This window comes from Aulostomus chinensis, chromosome 11 (assembly GCF_037954235.1).
Source record: "Aulostomus chinensis isolate RoL2024-O1b breed Wild chromosome 11, RoL_Achi_v1.0, whole genome shotgun sequence".
NCBI classification, from domain to species: Eukaryota; Metazoa; Chordata; class Actinopteri; order Syngnathiformes; family Aulostomidae; genus Aulostomus; species Aulostomus chinensis.
The window spans coordinates 11,330,001-11,348,589 of NC_141330.1; the positions used below are offsets into that span (position 1 = coordinate 11,330,001).

At 41.6% G+C, this 18,589-nt stretch overlaps 2 protein-coding genes across 5 annotated transcripts; both read left to right on the forward strand.

Moving 5' to 3' along the window:
• Positions 1 to 272: 272 nt before the first annotated feature.
• pbxip1b (pre-B-cell leukemia homeobox interacting protein 1b) lies at positions 273 to 13,408 on the forward strand. Of its 4 annotated transcripts, XM_086218426.1 has the most exons (12): positions 295 to 409; positions 1,266 to 2,005; positions 4,983 to 5,059; positions 5,362 to 5,437; positions 5,615 to 5,688; positions 5,994 to 6,405; positions 7,507 to 7,752; positions 7,919 to 7,942; positions 9,902 to 9,954; positions 10,172 to 10,285; positions 10,412 to 10,637; positions 10,772 to 13,408. In XM_086218426.1, the coding sequence occupies exons 3-12, from the start codon at positions 5,009 to 5,011 to the stop codon at positions 12,097 to 12,099; spliced, it is 2,604 nt and encodes an 867-aa protein (XP_086074552.1). In that variant the 5' UTR covers positions 295 to 409; positions 1,266 to 2,005; positions 4,983 to 5,008; the 3' UTR covers positions 12,100 to 13,408. The 4 variants fall into 4 exon arrangements, with proteins under 4 accessions (XP_086074551.1, XP_086074554.1, XP_086074553.1 ...); XM_086218425.1 differs by having other exon boundaries at positions 273 to 2,005; XM_086218428.1 differs by having other exon boundaries at positions 273 to 2,005; positions 10,412 to 10,493.
• Positions 13,409 to 16,239: 2,831 nt separating this feature from the next.
• Positions 16,240 to 18,258, forward strand: LOC147253317 (protein S100-A11-like). The gene is made up of 2 exons (XM_086217204.1): positions 16,240 to 16,369; positions 17,571 to 18,258. The coding sequence occupies exons 1-2, from the start codon at positions 16,241 to 16,243 to the stop codon at positions 17,703 to 17,705; spliced, it is 264 nt and encodes an 87-aa protein (XP_086073330.1). The 5' UTR covers position 16,240; the 3' UTR covers positions 17,706 to 18,258.
• Positions 18,259 to 18,589: the final 331 nt, after the last annotated feature.

The window sequence follows — 18,589 nt, forward strand, 5'->3', positions numbered from 1 at the left end:
GATCCCATTTGTCAGACCTCGGCTCCTATTTCTTCTCATCGGCTGCTGCCTCCCCTACTTGTCTCCTTTCCTCTCTGGAGCCATGCACCCTCAGCGTCCTCTTCCCCAGGCCATGCCCTCCTCCTCCCTGGGGCAGCACCTGCGAGACATGGCCATGGGTCTTGGACGGGGAAAGAACTTCCTGGGAGGAAACTTTGCCTACGGCCTCATCCAGTCAGTTAAGGAGTGCCTCTATTTTCTCCTCTGCTGCTGGTGCATCAAAGAGATCCTGGACTGACAGAGAGTGGATCAAGTGGTCAAACATTGATTTTCCCCGTGTCTCTGTTGGCTCCTATAGTGTAATTTTAACCAGCTTTTATTTCATCAGAGATGGAGTGTTTGATCAGCAGAGCTGGCAAAGCATTGGCAAGTATGAGTCTTTCCTCATATCACAACAAACTGCCGTAGGAGTTCAAAGCATTGTATAAAAGAGATGCATGATTTATGTTGCCTACTGCTGAAAGCAACGTGCTCTGTTCTGAAGTGTCAATTGTAGTTAAAGCCCCACAGACACAGGATGTCTGCGGCTAACGCTGATACTTATCTGCTGTAATATACATTTGATTTTTCTATAATCTGTCACGTTATGAAATAGTTGTGACAAAGATACATGATTCTCTGGAGGCAGGATAAATTACAGTTTAACATAAAACTGTATCACCCAAAGATATGGGCATCAGTACACTCAACAGGAACATCACTTGAAATACTTTGATTAGGGATTCACAATAATACTGATATGTCGTCAATATCTTTAGATATTGGTCTTTTTTTTTTTAAATCCATCAGTCTGATGAGCAGTTTTGCTGAAGTCTCCTCTTTGTTAATCTGTTTGATGAGATGTGTGAAGTCAGCATATCAGGAAATGTTCTTTTTCTAATGATTCCTTAAATTTGCATACAAATGTGTGTAACGGAGGCCGAATAATGTACAGTTTAAAAACGTATGGTCCAGTCTGACATGAAATGATAAGCTTCACTCTGAATTGATTGATTGTAAATGATCCTAATATCTTTTTCCAAGTTATATTCTGTTAAAGAAAAAATTCAGACAACATACATGCTGTCACGTTGCCATATATCTACAATAAGTCAATATTGTCTGACATAACTGACCAAACTGATGTATAAACTGGTCTCTCATTGTAATTAGAAACAGGTTTATTAAATCATACACATATTTCAAATATTTCATAATTCGATATTTCTGCTTTTCATTGTCTATAGGATATGCTCCTCTTGGGTTCCCAGGAAACACTTGTACAGATGCTACGGATGTTCATTGTGGGACTGGTTTAGTTCCTTCATGTTAACCTCGCTGAATCTGAGATCTGGAGGGATATGACACCCCTGATTGTGATGTTCACTGTACAGCAACACAAACTGATGTGACAATAAAGGATGAAGTCAATAGAAAATCATTACCTTTATGTCTGTATGTTCATTTTGGTAATTATTTGGTTAATATCTATTTAAAACAGAAATCTAGGAGTCGGAGTAGGTCGTATTTTACATATGTTTAGTGAGACTTTGGGACCTTTCTTTTTGTCAGTGTAATTACGTTTTTGTTGTATGTCTTTTCCTTGTTTTGACTGGAAAATATCAGATGAATGCAACAGGACTTGTATGGGATAGAACAATAAAACCACCCAACATATCAGCATCAACTTGGAATCACCACAATGACTGTGAGACGCTTTCAACACTAAAACTCACTCTCCATCACCTGTGAGTGTCAATCACCTTTCACTAACTGAACAGGCCCAAAAGCCGCGCTACCATTGGTGGAGCAGAAGGACAAGAGGCGGGATCAGACCGAAACTTGTCTGTGATTGGACGAGAAGTACGTGGCTCATGGAAGTCCGGGAGGCACGTTGTAATAGTTCCCCCAAGTTGGATGGAAGAGTCAGAAGTATCTGGCGGAGTGACGGCGGTCTCTGAGGCCTGAGGTAAAGCAACGGACCAAGGTAGGACTGACCTGAACTTGAACGTGTTCTATTTTGTATTAACAACTTCATGTTTTGTGTTAGTGAATCACAACATGGCGTAGCAAACGTCGGTTGACTCGCGTTTTCCTGGTTGACGGTAACATGTTCATAATATTTTTTTTTCTTTTAGTAACTAAACTACGTTTGCTGGTTAGAATATTAAACTATTAAAAGGAAGTTTACGGTTTCATGTGTATGTTTGTCCTTCTCTGTTTTATTGCCATATGTTTCAGTTACACGCAGCCACTCAAAGTAGCGTCCGTCCGCTTCATGGTGTCACTCGGTTTGCCTGCCCCGTGTGTGATGCTGCTTGAGGAGCTTTAACCCCGTCCTCTGCTATTTAGTTTTGACCTTTTTTGGTAGTTTTCCCGTGCTGACACCGGGATGCAAAGATTAGGCCCGAAGGTGTAAATGTAAACCCGTATCAACACTAGATGACACGGAATCCAAGCCTGTGTTTGGTGGGATACTAGTAAACAGAGGCAAGGCATGTTGTCAAACCTATGTAAATACATTTTGCAAGTTATTTTATGACATAGTCATGTCCACTAAAGCTTTAGAGAATGAATTTGACATGGATCATTAAATTTAGAGGCAGTGAAATGTAGTTATTCTGTACAAAGCCAGATTTTACTGCACTTAAGCTTTTCTAACGCTGCCTCTGTTTTGTTCCCCATGGCCATCTTCTGCTCGCTTTCTGTCTCAAGTCAATCTCTTAGCAGCTATATTTAGCTGCTATCTATTTAAGCCATTCCACTATATGCCCCACAATGCTCATTGGACCCTCAGCTAGATTCAAAAGACTTCTCTTGGGAGGCACTCTATTAGCAGACCTAAATTGCGGAACAAGGAGAGAATTGAATTCAGGGAGTGAAGTGTGTCATTACCCAGACAATGTGGTGTAACAGTGAGTGGCTGGTTCGCTCTCTGAAGAAAGTCAGACTGCACATTGTTGTTATGCATCTGTGTTATGTCATCTTTCTGTGAAAGAAACTTAACCAAGCTGTGAAGTTGAATTGTAATGTCAGAATGTTTCTACTTGAATGATCCTGTTCTTACCACAGAGGTAGAGAAAGCAGAAACTCCACCAAATGTGTTTATAGCCTGTAAGTCTGTCTTCAAGTATCTACTCTTAACAGCTGAAACTTGGTAGGTGCAGACATCCATTAACATCCATCACCATCCCAGTTGCTTTGAAATAGACAGCCCATTCTGCAGTCTATATAGTGCAGGCCTTAGTTACCAGAGTCTCCGCCAAAACATTTCCCGCTTAGTCAAAAGCCAGGGTGACCAAAAAGGCTCACAACACACACACAAACTACTAATGACAAATTGAATGCTCACAGGGAATTGGACTTCCTGCACAGACACAGAGAGAGAGAGAGAGAGAGACACACACACACACACACACACACACACACACACACACACACAAGCAAGCTGTGTTGAGTGCACATTACAGTAGGTCATTTATCAGTAGAATGGGTGAGGCATTCAAATCCTCTGCATGTGTAAATAGAAGATGTAAATGTTTGTAACCTGTTTGCACACTGTCAGCAGGTTTATCGAATGTCAGCCCTCTGAAGAACCACATATCTACACACAATAAGATTTACCTGCCTCCGTTTCACTGACAGCAGTGTGACTCAGACTTAAACAAACATAGGCGCCGCTGACATGAAGACTCTGGAGTCTCTGTAGGACCCTCATCCTATAGAGACTGACGTGCTTTTCCACACAGCCAGAGCCTGAGTGATATATTGGTCCTTCATAGGTATGTTGGCAACACCATAAATGTTCGTGTGAGGCGGGCCTCCCCGGGGAGGAGGTTTCCTGACAGCAGCAATATTAGGTTAGCCTGGCTAAATAGGTGACTGGCTATGTCATCAAATAACATGATGTGATCCTATGTCGGCATCAATAAGTGAAACTATAAATAATGTATGGAAGAGTAAGTGGGGGCTTCCTATTCCAAGCTCTTCATATAAACGGCAGTTTTATTTTTTAGGTTTCTCGTGGAAACAAAATGTTAGGTTGTGTGAGCCATATTACCTCAAAGCAACATCACCATGATGTCAGTTTTACCTAGTTTGTATGATTAATGAATGATTAGTTTCAACGTCTTTTTTACCCTGTCCTAATATTTCTCTGACAAGCTGTAAATACAGTATGTAGACAAGTGTAAATATGCTGAACCAGTGAAAGGAAAGTATGAACCACATTTCTACTACCGAACAAGAGGTGACAGTTTCTAAACGTCTTATTTAAATACATATTTGCTAAAATGCCCAGCCCTTGTGGGTAAAATTTTGACTGAGAGCTGAAAGATTGGAAAAAAATATGTAGTTGTGATTATTTTGACTGATAATGTGTCTCCAATATGATTCACAATACATCATCATTCTTCTGTCATTCATATTTTGATTGAAAACCATATTGAAATGACGGTGTGAGTTTTGTGGGGAATTGAACCAAATGGAGGTTTTCCCTAGGACATGATTTGCAGGCTGGAATCTGTCTGTAGCACCACATTACTTATTACCATGTCATGCAGCCGGCGTCAAGCGATGAGCTTTGTAAACAGACAGATATGCTGATGTTTGCTGTCAGTCACTGTTAGCTCCCAGCTAAATATGCTTGAAATGACTTTCTCTTCCTGCATTCTGGAGTCATAAAGAAGTGATGCAGCAGTGAGGGGAAAAGTTTTTATGAGTTCAAAGCACCTATTAGTGATTACTTGATAGTCCAGACAAAGGTGGAATATCACTTTATGTTTTAAAGAAGGTCAACTTGCATCAGAAATTTTGGGATGTGTTGGGTTCTACCGTTTGTCTGTTTGGATGTGTACGTTGTACTTGTATGTTCCATCACGCCAGTGGTTGTTCACTCACTGGCTGATGTAGCTAACACAAACTCGTGAAAAAAATCTGCTCCGTATGTGCGTGCCATGTTGTAGGAGATACGCGAAGCCTCCAGGGGGCCATGTCTGGTGGCAGCAGTACCAACAACAGCTGGACCATCCTCACTCCTGAGGTATATTACTGTTCTGTAGAGAGTATTATAAGAATATGTGGAGTCATGATGTATATGACCTCAATGGAAATGCATTAAAGAAAATGACTTGTCCCAATTGAGGTTTGGGTTTTTTTTTTGGGTCACCTGAATGTGAAGTAGGTTTCTGTAATAAGACAGATTTTTCCTGATCATAACGAGACATCTTAATTTTATAACCTGTTAGCTTTGTGGTGCCATGTTACTATCCAAAGACATGCAGTTAGATTTGCCTGCTGTTGTCTGATCATTAATTTGAATCGATGTTTGTGTGTTTGTACCAGGAGACTGCTGCTGAAACCCTGCAGCCTCTGGCGGAAGGAACAGAGCACCATGAAGAACATTGTACATCTACAGCAGGTGGTTTTTACAATCAAACACACCTAATACATTTCATTTTGATATCTTACCTTTTTTCCTCTTTACCCGCCCTGATAATCACACCGGCAACGGGTGTCCCAGCTCCTGTGGGCCATAGAAAGGAGCCGCTGATTTAGAAATGGTAAACTGCTCTAAGTGACTCCTCTCCTGTCCTAGAGCCAGGCCACGGGGCAAGCACCCAGTCTGACCAGGGTGCAGCATCTGCAGAGGAGCTCCCTGTGGAGCACCCGGTAAGACGGCAACACGCATCGTATTCTATCACAACGTCAATATTTGTTACACAACTTTGCAGGATATGTAGTTTTGGTTCGCCAATGATGGTTGTCTGTTATCATTCTCTGATTTAACCATTTTGTTGTGGAATTACAACCCTTTACACTGTAGACCTGAGAAATAGTTTGGAAATGAAACATTCATAATGACATGAATGATATTTCAAATGAGCAATTTGTACAAGTACTAAAATCAAAGGTCTTGTAAAACTTTTCTGCAGCAATACCCACAGGAATTTTAATGACCCATTTCTAATACCCAGGTATCAGAGGAGAAAAAAGAAGAGCTAAATGAAGACTCTAGCACAGATCACCACACCTCAGTGCCCTCATCTGTCACGGATGCCCCCATTCCCTCCTCTCTGGAAGTCCCCAGCAGCTCCGTCCCTGATGCTGAAGCACTCAGTCAATCAGAAGCCACAGCTGACGACCCGGCGCAGTCCAGCCCACACCTCAATTCATTCTCTGATGCCCACAGCCACGTGACTCCCTCCCCCGACGAGCCCCCAGTCTCACAGCTGAGCACAGAGACTCTGGGAGGGGTTGAGGTTACACAGCCAGAAAAGGGGCCTACAGAGCAGGGAGCACCAGATCTACTTAAAGGGGAGGGGCTCCAGACGGAAGGAGAGGAGTCAGACTTGTCTTCATGGAGGACTGACCTGGGGAAACAAGCAGGTAGGAGCACAACTTTCGACTCGTGAAGTGGGTAAAACAACAACATCCTCTGAGGTGACAAGCTAGTAGCAGTCCACAAAGATTTGGATCATGGGGTAAGGCAACCTGCTTGGTCCTTTCAGAGAGCAGGTTTAATTAGCTAAAATTAATATGGAAACATAAACAAGCTTCTGTACACAACACGGTCTCCCTCTAGGTTATTTTGTGTGGGCGCCATCGCGGCATCTAAAATGTCTTTTCTACGAAAGCAGAATGATAAAGTGTTGAGCCAGACGCTTCTACTGTGTTTCCACAGTGTGACAGGGATGTCTGGCTATGTAAGACTATCCAACCATCATTTTTTTTATTGTGTGTTGTTGCATTCACAGCACATCATCATGTGGCTTGCCTGTTTTTAAATGTCTCCTGGTTTTGGAGACGAAGCCGGATGCACTATTTGTGTTGGGAATGTACTTGCTGGCCCAGCTGGTCCTGGACTTGTTCCCTATCTGGGCCAGGAAGTTGTCTGGAGTTGCTGTGGTTGGTAGGAGGAGGAAGCCTGACGTGACCGATAAACCAAAAGTTGCATGACATCCTTAAAAGTAAATTGGCTTCAGAGGGACCGAGACCTCTCAAATTTTTTTGCAGTGTGGTGTTTTTGGTCTGCAGTGCTTTGTCTTACCATCGCACTAAAAATGGGTCTTGTTTTTACTCTGTTGTGCATTTCATGCAGTTTTATTAACTAATTAGAACTGAATGTCATAGAGGTTTTTTTTTTATATGTGACCCAATTCTAAGTGTGATACAAATAGTTTGGAAACATTCAAACTGTTGCTTCAAGGCGCCACATGTTGAGAAATGAGGCCTTTGTTGATTTAGGCCTCAAATTGATATTTTAATACAAAAAATTAGCCAATGTATTAGCAACGACATAGCACATTTTTTTTGCAAATACTATGCAGCTGTCTTCTTTTAATTAGATCTGATAAAACCTGTGTGAAAGTCAACAGTATCCTGTGTTTACATCATCTTTACCTGGTGTGAACCAATAAAACTGATGCTTTAAAAACACAGACACAAATGTTTTTCTTTACAACTGATGTATACCTCCTTCTGTTTCAGACTTCCCTGAGGAATCAGAGAGGGTGGAGGAGGAGAGGGCCAAGACCACTGAAGAGGAGGGAGATCCAGACGTGAAGAGGCGATCTCTCTTGGCAACCCTGGAGAGGATTGGAAGGACAGAGGAAGAAGAGGAAGGAGAGGAAGAGTTTCAGCTGCCACAACGAGAGGAGGAAAGTGTCTTCTCTTTGAACAAGTGCATCTTAGGTGCTGTCATCCTCTTAGGCCTTGGGACCATCTTTTTCTCAGGTGGGCACCATGGTGAAGGCTCACATTCCATTAAGTTTTGACTGTTCATATTATTTTAGATTGATTTTGTGTTTAAAATGAGGTTAGATGTGGGACAGATCTATGAAATCAGCTGAACCAAACTAGTTGAAGGGTGCTCTGAGACTGAGGTGTATTATACCTGCAGGTGTCTTCATGGACCTGGATGAGGGTAGGTCCTGTGTGGCTGAATGAGCGCGTGTGCTCCTGGCCTCAGCATGTTCTTGTGTGATCCAATGTGCATGCAGAAAAAGACTGTTTTCTGACACTTTTTGAAGTACTGCATGTAGTCGAACCTAATTGAAAGAGAGAGAGAGAGAGAGAGTGATGCACTTTAAAATTAGGCTTTTTGGTTGCTGTCAAATGAAAACCTTGTACCTCATGACTAGGGGAGGGCCATTCAGCTGATCCACAATACAGTTCCATTATCATAGCCCAAAATTGATTACCGGTAGTAATTAATTGTTGATGCATCTCGATTTCTGATTTAACAAAGAAAAATATATATTTTATCTCCTTTCCACCTTGTTTTGTTCTTTAGATTTAAATTATGTATTTAATTAAGCACATTTTGTCATCAGGAATTGTCGAATTGTGGTTTCATTAAAAAAAAGACGTCAAACGATGAATGAGGTTTACTTTAATAGTTTTTAATCCAGCAACGATGTACACAAGTACATGAGAGCATCTCACTGGAAAATAATGTCAGTAAATACCATTCCTGACTAGACGTGCTGACACAATACTTGTATCGGTCCAAATCACTAGATTGGATATCAGAAGTATTTACAGATCTGATCTAATCCATTGGCCCAAATTCCAACCTTTAATGCTCAAGTAAACATTCAACAACATGTTGGCGTACACGCAAAGGTGAGAAGGCATGTGTCAAGTGGTACATAACTGAGACAGGCTGCATGTATCTCTTTTTTTATGGAAGTTTGTAATATTTGAGATTAACGTCCGTATTTTTAGATGGACAGGTGAGGAAAAGTGCATCCAACCAAATGTGTACCTAACTGCATAGGTGTCTTACAGAAGAAGGACTATAGGGTTATTGTCATTGATAAAGCCGTAGACTCAAGGCTGTGGTGTTGGTATTGATGTCATGGAAAAGTGACCAAGGGCCATATTCCTCACACCATAATCACAGGGGAAGTTTCTGAAGACACAGCTTGTGCCAGGCCCTCCCCACTTCTCCGATTCTGCTTTGGAAACAAGCAGCTGAGCTGGTAACTCTTTCTATGAAGTTACCACCTTTTAAGATTTGTGGTTAATATTTGTTTAATAACTATACTTTTCACGGGAGCAGTTGAAAATACCACTGTTCTTTGTGTGTGCTTCTTGAAGAGGTGGTTGGATGAATTCCTCTGAATACCATATTTGTTTTTTTTGTTTTGTTTTTTGCATAGCTGTTATTGCACTAACAGCAATGATTGTCAAATTGTCGTCCACTCGCGTAAAAATGTATCTTTGCGGTAAATTTCACGATTTACTGCCTGAACTGCAGCCTCTGCCTATCGTTGTTGAGTGTGTCAGAGGTTGATTCCTGCACGCACACAGACCTCAGAGGCAACATCTATGACCCCGTAGTATAGACTTGACACATTTTTTTCACATTCATTCATCAAAGGGACTGAAAACATGTTATAAGTAATTGATTATTTTTTTCTGCATCGATGAATCAATAATTTAATAGAAGAAGCTCAAGAATCTACAAGATCTCTGGGTGGATTATTTTCCCCACCTCTACATACACCAACAGTCTTAATCTTTATCAATATAATGTTCTTTATTTTGCAATAAGTAACGTATTGAGTTAACAAACATGACCAAAATACTACAATGAAGAATAACCACTGCATGCATGTCGTCACAAAAGACCAATGTAAAAGCCTGTTGTTGTTGTTTTTAAGGAAACTTGCCAAAATTGTGAGATACAAAGTTTTCAACCAGCGATCAAGTGTGTGTGTGTGTGTGTGTGTGTGTGTGTTGGGGGGGGGGGTGTATGTATCTTTTAAAGCCTTTTGCTATGTGGCAGGGAGCCCTAATAGAGTATAAAGCTTTTGCTTGTGTTGTTTTGCCGGTGCTTCATGCAGATAGAAATTAAGCTTTGCATAATAATTTGCAGAGAGTGACTATGGTACAAGGGAGCTGAAAGATTCAGAAGTGCCAGGAAAACAGGTCAGTCTGATGTGCATTTGTCACTCTTCTGTCTTGTGTGTGATCGCTTTAGTCTCAATTTGATTCATTATATATGCCAATTTTATGTACCCAGTTTTAGTGCCACCTCATACATTTTTAGTGCGATGCTCTAAGGAGAAGTCACTGATACTGAAAGTATAACTGCCATTTTCTGAACTGTGTGTGTGTGTGTGTGTGTGTGTGTTGTTGTTAGCAGGAGTGGCTTAATCCAGAGGTTCCTCCACGCCCAGTAGATGTGGACAGTTCAGACATTCTAGATAATTTAGCCAAAGGAAACCAGCAAATTTCTGTTCTACAGGCCCAACTTCAGGTATGGCTCCATCAATGTCTCTCATCATATGTTTGTGTGTGTGGGTGTGTAGGTGTCATGCATAGATGTGGGCCTGTGTTACTGAGTGTATAATAATCTCACAGGACCCTTTTCTTTTCTCCTCAGGCCCAGAAAGATGAGCTAAAAGTAGCCAAGGGACAGGCAGCAGAGGGAGCAATGGAGCGACTACGATTGGAGGAGGAAAACAGTAGGTTGAAGAAAGAGATGGCATCTCTCCCTGTCCTTCAGAAAGAGAACAAGAAGATGAAGCGAGAGCTGGAGTCTGTCCCGGCCCTACAGAAAGAACTAGACACTCTGAGAGCCACTGTGATCGAATTAAAACGCTCCTCAGGTAGTAGAATAGTAGGAGGATAGATGTTAGACAGCTACATGTTTCATTCCTTTTTCTTTTCTCCTGCTGTCCACATTTGAAGGCTTTTCTTCTCACTTTTGTAGTTCTTATGACTCCTTTGTTTCACCCTGCAGCCAAAGACGCTGTCAGTTCACCTGTGGAATCTACTACACTGCCCCCCAGTGGTCAGCAAGAGGACAGCAAGCAGGGCTCAGTTGGATCTGCAGAGAAACAATCAAGTAAACGACAAGAGGAACAAAGATTTGACAAGATGAAAGAGTGGAGGAAGGACAAACATGATAAAGGCGAGAAGAAAGAGTGGAAAGAGAGCAAAAAATCTGAATGGAAAGAACCTGAGAAAAGGGAGCGTAAAGATGGAGGTAGGACAGAATGGAAAGAGAAGAAAACATGGAAACAGGAAAAAGGCAAATTTGACAAAGTGAAAGATAGGGAAGGGAAGGTAAAGAGTCATGGTGACGATAAAAAATGGAAGGAGTGGACAAAGGAAAAGGTCAGCAGAGGGGATGAAGGGAAGCCGTGGAAGGATAGAGAAGGGAAGAAAGAGCATACAGATAAGAGTGAGAGAAAAGAATGGAAGGAGAACAAAGAGTGGAAAAAGGAAAAGTATGAGAAACTGAATAAAGGTACACACTGGAGGGATAAGGAAGAGAAGTATAGGAGGGGAGGAAAAGATCATGGAGAGAAGGTCAAGGAGAAACGGGAGGGTGAGAAGGAGTTCAAGAAAGTGAAAGATGGCAAGGAGAAATGGGACAAAAAAGACTGGAAAGAGAAAGGAGAGAAGAAAGAGTGGAAGAAGGATTTTGGTAAAGAAGGGAAAGAAAAGGGTGAGAGGAGACAATGGGAAAAGAAAGAAGAAGAGTGGAAGAGAAAAGAGAAAAAGGACAAATCAAGCTTCCAGAAATATCAAGATGAGCACCACCACCATGAGGAGCATGTGTGGGGGGAGAGGAAGCCCCCTCATACTCACCGGTCGTCCGTGGATCAGCCTGAGTACTGGACCCAGCAGAGAGGCCGCCTCCAGCACAAGCCTAAACCACCACAGCACTGTGATTCAGTGGAGAGCTGTGCTCAGGCAGAGGGGCTCCTCCCCGTCCCCTTACCTGAGTTTGAGGCTATACTCAACGCATACCTGGCCAAGGCCGAGGAGGTTGGCGTGGATTCCTCCAAGCGGGAAGAGCTCCAGAAACTCACCACCGAGTTCTTCAGGGATGGCGTTTTCGTGCACAACCAGATGAGCTTTCAAGATTTCGTCGAGGATATGGGTGATATTTTAGAGGATCTGGTGGAAGGAGATGAGGAGGAGGAAGATAGTGCCATAGAGGATGAAATGGAGGGGTTCGAAAAGGAAGTTATGGAAAAGTTTTCAGTGTTAGGAGCTGGAGAGAGAAAGGAAAGAGTCAAAGGTGAGTGGAAGAAGGAGAGTGGACGAGGACGTGGCTGATGAAGCGATATAACAGATGGATCGCTCTCAGGAAGGGGAGGATGAGAGGTTCTTCAAAGGAAACAATATTGGACCACAAATGCTTTACAAGTTTATGATCCTGTCATCGCTTCTTAAGGACATTACTCATCTGCTGTGTAAGAGATTAAATGTGATACTTATACCTCAAAAGTGTACTTTGCCTTTCAAGCACTTTCAAATGGGTGCTTTGAGCTCAAAAGTGATAAACTGGCAAAAAAAAAAAAAAAAACCTGTTTCCAGAATGTTGAAAGAGCCAGCTAAATATATTTAGCTTGAAGCTAATGTTGATGTTTAGCTAACAGCAGCCAAACTGCCCAAAAACAACCTCCTTAGTACAGTCGACATCTTCGTCATCCAGGTGATGCTCAGTAACCCACAAACACTTTTGTTAGCACCGAATCATCAGCGACCATTAGCTTCAAGTTCCGTGCTTGCCTCTTCCTGCATTCTGGGGCGGTAAAGAAGGGATGGGTGAGTACAAAAAAACATATTTGTGAGTACTTGAAAGGCGAAACATACTTTTTGGGGTGAGGTATTGCTTTAATTGTTTTTATGTAATAATTACATTTCACTGTTGAGGGCTGGGTTTCACCTATGCACTTTCACACACATTATTGTACAATTTAAAACTGTCCTCGCACCAACAGTGATGATGTATTTTAGAGGTGACTAGAGAAAGAATATGCAAGGGCCTCTTGAATGATTCAGCCGTAGGGAATTTTTCTGTTGTAAATCTTCCCAGAATAGATGCTGTACAGTCTTATTGACGCTTCGAACTCTGATCAGTTGTTTTAGTCTGAGACAAACCGACAAATCGAGAGTTTCCTTTCAAGCCTGAGGTGGACATGAAGTGTTGAAAACATTTGAATGTGTTTCTGTTCAGTCAGAAACCTTGAAACCTTAAGAGTGTTTGTACATATTGAATTAAATATGGTTGTTTTGTTGAAATGCAGGAAGTTAACTTATTTAATAGAGTTTGGTATAATGGAGTTAGTTGTTGGGCACATAGAATACTGACATGTTGAGTGGGAATGTTTCCTTTCAGGTGCACTAAAAAGTCCTTAAGTTTTCTTTATTATGAATGTGGACATAGATTAAATGACCGTGATTCTAAATGACAAATTATTAAAAATATTTTTTTTATTGTTCTTTGTTCACTTAAGAAGTGTAACTATAGAGATACAATAGAGATTGTTATTGCAAAGACTGACGTTTGATATTCATATTCGCCCTTATAATTGTTATGAGAGCAGTAGGCTTTATTAAATATGACGTATCCCTGCATCGAGATCCTTTGTATTTTGTCTTCTTTGCAACCTGCACACACCGTCTTGTTTTCAGATCCATTATTTTGGACTGTTGGATCCATCTTGGAAGGAGGTGAGATGTTGAGTATGAATAATAATAATGAATAAGAATTGTGTCCGTGTTTTCCTACCAAGTACAATTATATAATCTCTCGACATGTATTAAAGGATCTTTTATGTGGTTCCAAATGCTCTTAGATGATTAACACGGCAGGTGTCCATTGCTGAAGAAAACAGTATTCAGTATTGCAGTTTTTATATTACTATTAGATCAATCCAGGTGTTTTATTGAATGGAGATCTACTGTATGCAAATATCTGTTAATGCTCAGGTAAACTAAGTGTCTCTCCACTGGGGCTGAGCAATTATTGATGTTTTGTTTCCCCAGAGAGTATCGCTGCATTAAGCCCCATTCAAATTCCCCGTGTCCCGCACATTGCAGGAAGAGCAATTAGGTCTGCCAGCCACTAGTGTAGCTGTAGTGGCTAGTAGCTACCTCCTATGTTCAGTATCAAGCTAAAAAAGCTGCCAAAGAAGGCCACTTGCTGCACTTCAACTCTCCATTGTTCACTTTACTTTTCAAAAGCTTGCAAGCTACAATTTGCACTCAGTTTCAATAAATGAAACTAATTTTCTCACCACAGCTTTGATTCATTTTGTCCAGCATTTGCAAGCTGCCAGTCAGAGCCGTGTGTTGTGTAATTGATGCTTTCAGTTCAGTTCAAGTTAATGGAACACTCACAAGATGTCACCAAAACACTTTGTCCCTTTAAAATCGTTCATAAAAGGATGAAAGTGTATCGAATTGTATCGTGAGCTGAATATCGTGATACATAGCATATCGTGAGATTCGTGTATCGCTACAGCCCTACTCTCCACTCCATTACAACTCAGAATATTGTAAACCTGTTGTATTGTGGCAGAAATAGTAACACCACGTATGAAGTTTGACACAAATGTGGTTGTACAAGCTGTGCTGCCTCGGTGTAAGAGCACCTCAACATACACTGGACTGAAATGAATATCTAGTAAAGTCTGTGTACATCAGCCCTTGGCAGTTAGCGTACTTCACATGCTGTCTTTACCTGACTGTAACGCTGGGTTAGATATTATTGAAAATGTTAAATTTAGTTCTAAGATATTGGACTATGTCACGGATCAGCAGTGTGTATCTGCAGGTGGAAATGAATGGAGGGAACTAAAAGAGCAATTATTTCTCATTCGCTTCATGCTCTTTATTAGTTATTTTACTCCATCCATCCATTTTCTTCTGCTTATCCTGTTAAGGGTCGCGGGGGGGGGGGGGGGGGCTGGAGCCTATCCCAGCGGCTTTTGGCCGAGAGGCGGGGTTCAGCCTGGACAGGTCACCAGTCCATCACAGGGCCAACACATAGAGACAGACAACCATTCACACTCACAGTCACACCTACGGTCAATTTAGAGTATCAATCAGCCTCGTCCCCTCTTGATGTCTTTGGACTGTGGGAGGAAGCTGGAGTACCAGAGAGAACCCACACAGGAACAGGGAGAACATGCAGACTCACACAGAAAGATCCCGATCTTGCTGTGAGGCAACAGTGCTAACCACTGCACCACCATGCCGCCTAGTTATTTTAATATTGATGCCTAAACAGTCAATTTATATGTTTGTCCCATTTTGTCTTAAAGTGTTAGGAAAGCAATGTGTCAGTCAGGCGCAGTGGCTCCAGTGTCTTCTGCCAACTCAGTCTCGGCTGATTCTGTACAGTATATCCCTCCTTCTTCATTACCTCCGGCAGTGTTTCTGATGCTCTGTGTTTGTGTGGATTACACACAAAAAAAATCAAAAAATTAAAAATATGTATTATATTACACTAATGGACTCACTTCTATTAATCTATCACATTAACTATGAGAGAATGAACAAGAAACAAATGGCGTTGAAAGCCCTGATGCTCGGGTTTCTTCATCCTCTGAAGTATATCACAGCGTCCTCTTCCTCGGTGATGACTGGGGGAGTTGAAGGGAGAGAACTGCATGCTGCTGCTTTAGTTATGTGTGTGTTTGTGTGTCTTATACAGTTGAGAAAGGAAACCATGTGTAGGAATGTTTGGGAGATGAAGCCATTGTGCTTGTTAGCGTTAACTGCCTCCCTAATACGCTAACTGTGCACATCCTTCCTGTTACAGCTTCGGCTTAAATTATAAGACTCATCTGAGGGGAAACCTCAGGTGCCTCGTTCTCAAAGTTTTTGCAACACAGACTGCACAATTATTCTGAATTTATGACTTACTTTTTGCTCTTTGCAGCATTTTATCCACATTTTTACCTTTTATTCTAACTAAAAAAAAAAAGTGAGGCACTTACACATGCACTGGCATAAACTAGGCAAAACATTAAACCATTTGTGCACAAATACTGTGATATGTTTTCCCTCCAAACTCAGCCTGAGTTAGTCTGTCCCTTTTCCTGAAAGTGATGATTCACCCACTAATCTGGAGCTCCTGCCAGAGGGTCTCATCTCCACATGCAAACTAGTCACTGACAGAGGTCAGTGGAAACATGGGTTACATTTTGACCGAACAATGAATAGTGTGAATGATGCAAACTGTGAATCAGTAAAAGAAGCATTGGTGAATGATTTATTGTGGGGGGGTCGATGGGTAGTAAAAGACCAGGAGGGCTCAGATCCTCTCAGTTCAGCCTCTTTACTGGGAAAACTTAGTTGGTGAGTCTGTGATCCAGTTTCAGTCCGTTGGAAATATTTCATTGATATTATTATTTGTAATTTTTCTCTTTCCTGACACGTTCCTTCCTGCGTCTCCCAGTTTGTGATGGAGTCTGCTATCGGTGTACTGGTGTCTCAGTTTAAAGTGTATGCTGCCAGTGATGGTTCCTCTGACACACTAAGCAGAGACGAGTTCCAGAAACTGGTCACATCAGAGCTCCCTAACTTTGTCAAGGTAAGACTTGCAGTGGTAGACGTGTGTGTGGGAGTTGTGTTTGTGTAATCAAATGTTCCCGGGGTAAATCTTAACAGAAATATTCTATTTTGCGGTTTGTTCATGTTGCTTTTCTAATATAAGATACTTAAATTATTATTAGATACTAGCATAACATTCCATTACTATCCCAATTCTAATTATTCTGTCAGGGAGCCGGGAATCGAACCCGGAACACCTTCTTGCTGTGAGGCGACGTGTGTGAAGTGTAATGTATATATATGTGTGTGTGTGTGTGTGTGTGTATATATGTATATATATATGTATATATGTATGTGTATGTATATATATATGTGTCTGTGCGCGTTTATGTATATATGTGTGTGTGCGTATGTGTATATGTGTGTGTGTGTGTGTACATATAAGACTTTTTTTTGCTATTTTAAGACAAAGATAATGTCTTCAGCACAAACACGCTGCATTAAGGAGTGCTCCCTCCTGTAGATGAGCTAATACTCAGATTCACTATTAAAAGAGCTTCTACAGTAACAGCACATTCAGGAACCTCTCATTCCTTTTTCAACATCTTACATTAAGCAAAAAACAAAACAAAAAAAAAACAAAAAACGTCATCAGGGCAGACCAAAATGGGTCTCATCTGGATGCCACATTGGCCCATGTCATTATAAAACATATAATTAGGAGTTAGTCATAGTCGTCTTCAAAGGGGTCAGTTTAGTTCTGTTACAGAGTGTTTTAACTGTAAGTTGAGTCACAGTGCTCCTCCTCCTCCACTCCTGCCTGTGAATGAATTAGAATAAACTCTGCACATAATGTCTAATTTTCCCACACAAACAATTAACTAACTTGTCATAAAAGAAGCCCCGTTGCCCTCATCACTACAGCTGTCTGCGTGCTGCCAGTACACAGAAGCAGAACACAGTCATTCTGCAGGCCAGTGAGGAGTACTGATCTGTCGCTTCCAAATGTGGAAAATTCCACAAGCTCGCTTGGAATAATCGCTGTGACCACTAGATGGCGACAACGCCAAAGATCCCTGTACTGCAAGTCATCTCCGCTCACTGCATGAATCCAGTGTGGATGCCAGCGGTGCCACTTCCCCTCTGTTCCTGCACACACAACCAGTCACAAACTGGATCGAACTGGGTTTGTACTTCCACACACCGGTATGAGTGTTTGAAACATTCCTGTTTTCCTGTAGAACGCCGCTGACCCTGCAGCCATTGACCACCTCATGACATCACTGGACAAGAACAATGATGGAGAGCTCAACTTCCTGGAGTTCTGGCAGCTGATTGGGCATCTAGCAAGCAAGCATGGAGGATTCAGCCAATAGCGTACCCTCAGTAAACCATTTCAGTTATACAGTATTGTAACAACTTGCCATGGAAAAAAATTGGGAAATCTGCCAAATGGAAAACACCCGAAAGTTCGTTTTCAGTTGCGCAATGCTACGTTTTTGTTTTGTTTTTTTTTCCTTTTCCAGTCTGCCTTTCGTTTCATCCCATTCCCATGAGCAGGAGCCAAGCTGGCACAAACACTCTCACAGAATATTCATGGACAAGTTCAGGTATAGTAGCCCTTTTCTGTCTGTCTCCCACGCACAAGCACTCACAGCTGCCTGTGCTCACGGGTCAAAAGGAGAAGAGGGAGAATGCGCATCAATGTCAGGGTGCAAACCATCAGGAAAAAAACAGGAAACGCCATGGAACTGGAAAATAGAATAAACCATACCTGGAAAAGTTGGTGAAAAATAAATAAATACAGAAAATGTCAATTTGTCATGCATATAAGTTAAATATAAGCTTGTAAAAAAAATCACATTTTTTCACGTGTTAACAGATTATAAGAGAACGTCTTGGTCCTAAGAAATGACCTCTAGATTCATATATGGTGAACGTCACAAAAAAAGGTGTATTGCTTCTGTGTTTCTGACTGATGTGATGTTTGGAAAATTGACTGAATTTCCCTCTGGGATCAATAAAGTATACATCTATCTATCGAAAACGCACCGAGTTCATTTTTCCGTAAACGGAGCAAGCAGAGGTGGGATGAGCCTGGATTGTGGACAGCGTTAGGAAGGAAAAAAATCAGAATTAAACGTGAAAACTTGCCTGACTCCTGCTGCTCCTTCCTAATGAACACCATCTTTCAATTCTTGAGAGGAGTTTCAGGGTGTGGCATCAGTACATCAGTCTGTTGCAAAAGCTTTGCACACAC

Coding starts and splice junctions, on each gene's coding strand:
- pbxip1b (XM_086218425.1), top strand. CDS start 5,009: ATGTCTGGTGGCAGCAGTACCAACAACAGCTGGACCATCCTCACTCCT. Junction 5,438..5,614: donor ACATTGTACATCTACAGCAG/GTGGTTTTTACA, acceptor CTCCTGTCCTAG/AGCCAGGCCACGGGGCAAGC. Junction 7,943..9,901: donor CTTCATGGACCTGGATGAGG/GTAGGTCCTGTG, acceptor AATAATTTGCAG/AGAGTGACTATGGTACAAGG.
- LOC147253317 (XM_086217204.1), top strand. CDS start 16,241: ATGGAGTCTGCTATCGGTGTACTGGTGTCTCAGTTTAAAGTGTATGCT. Junction 16,370..17,570: donor AGCTCCCTAACTTTGTCAAG/GTAAGACTTGCA, acceptor GTTTTCCTGTAG/AACGCCGCTGACCCTGCAGC.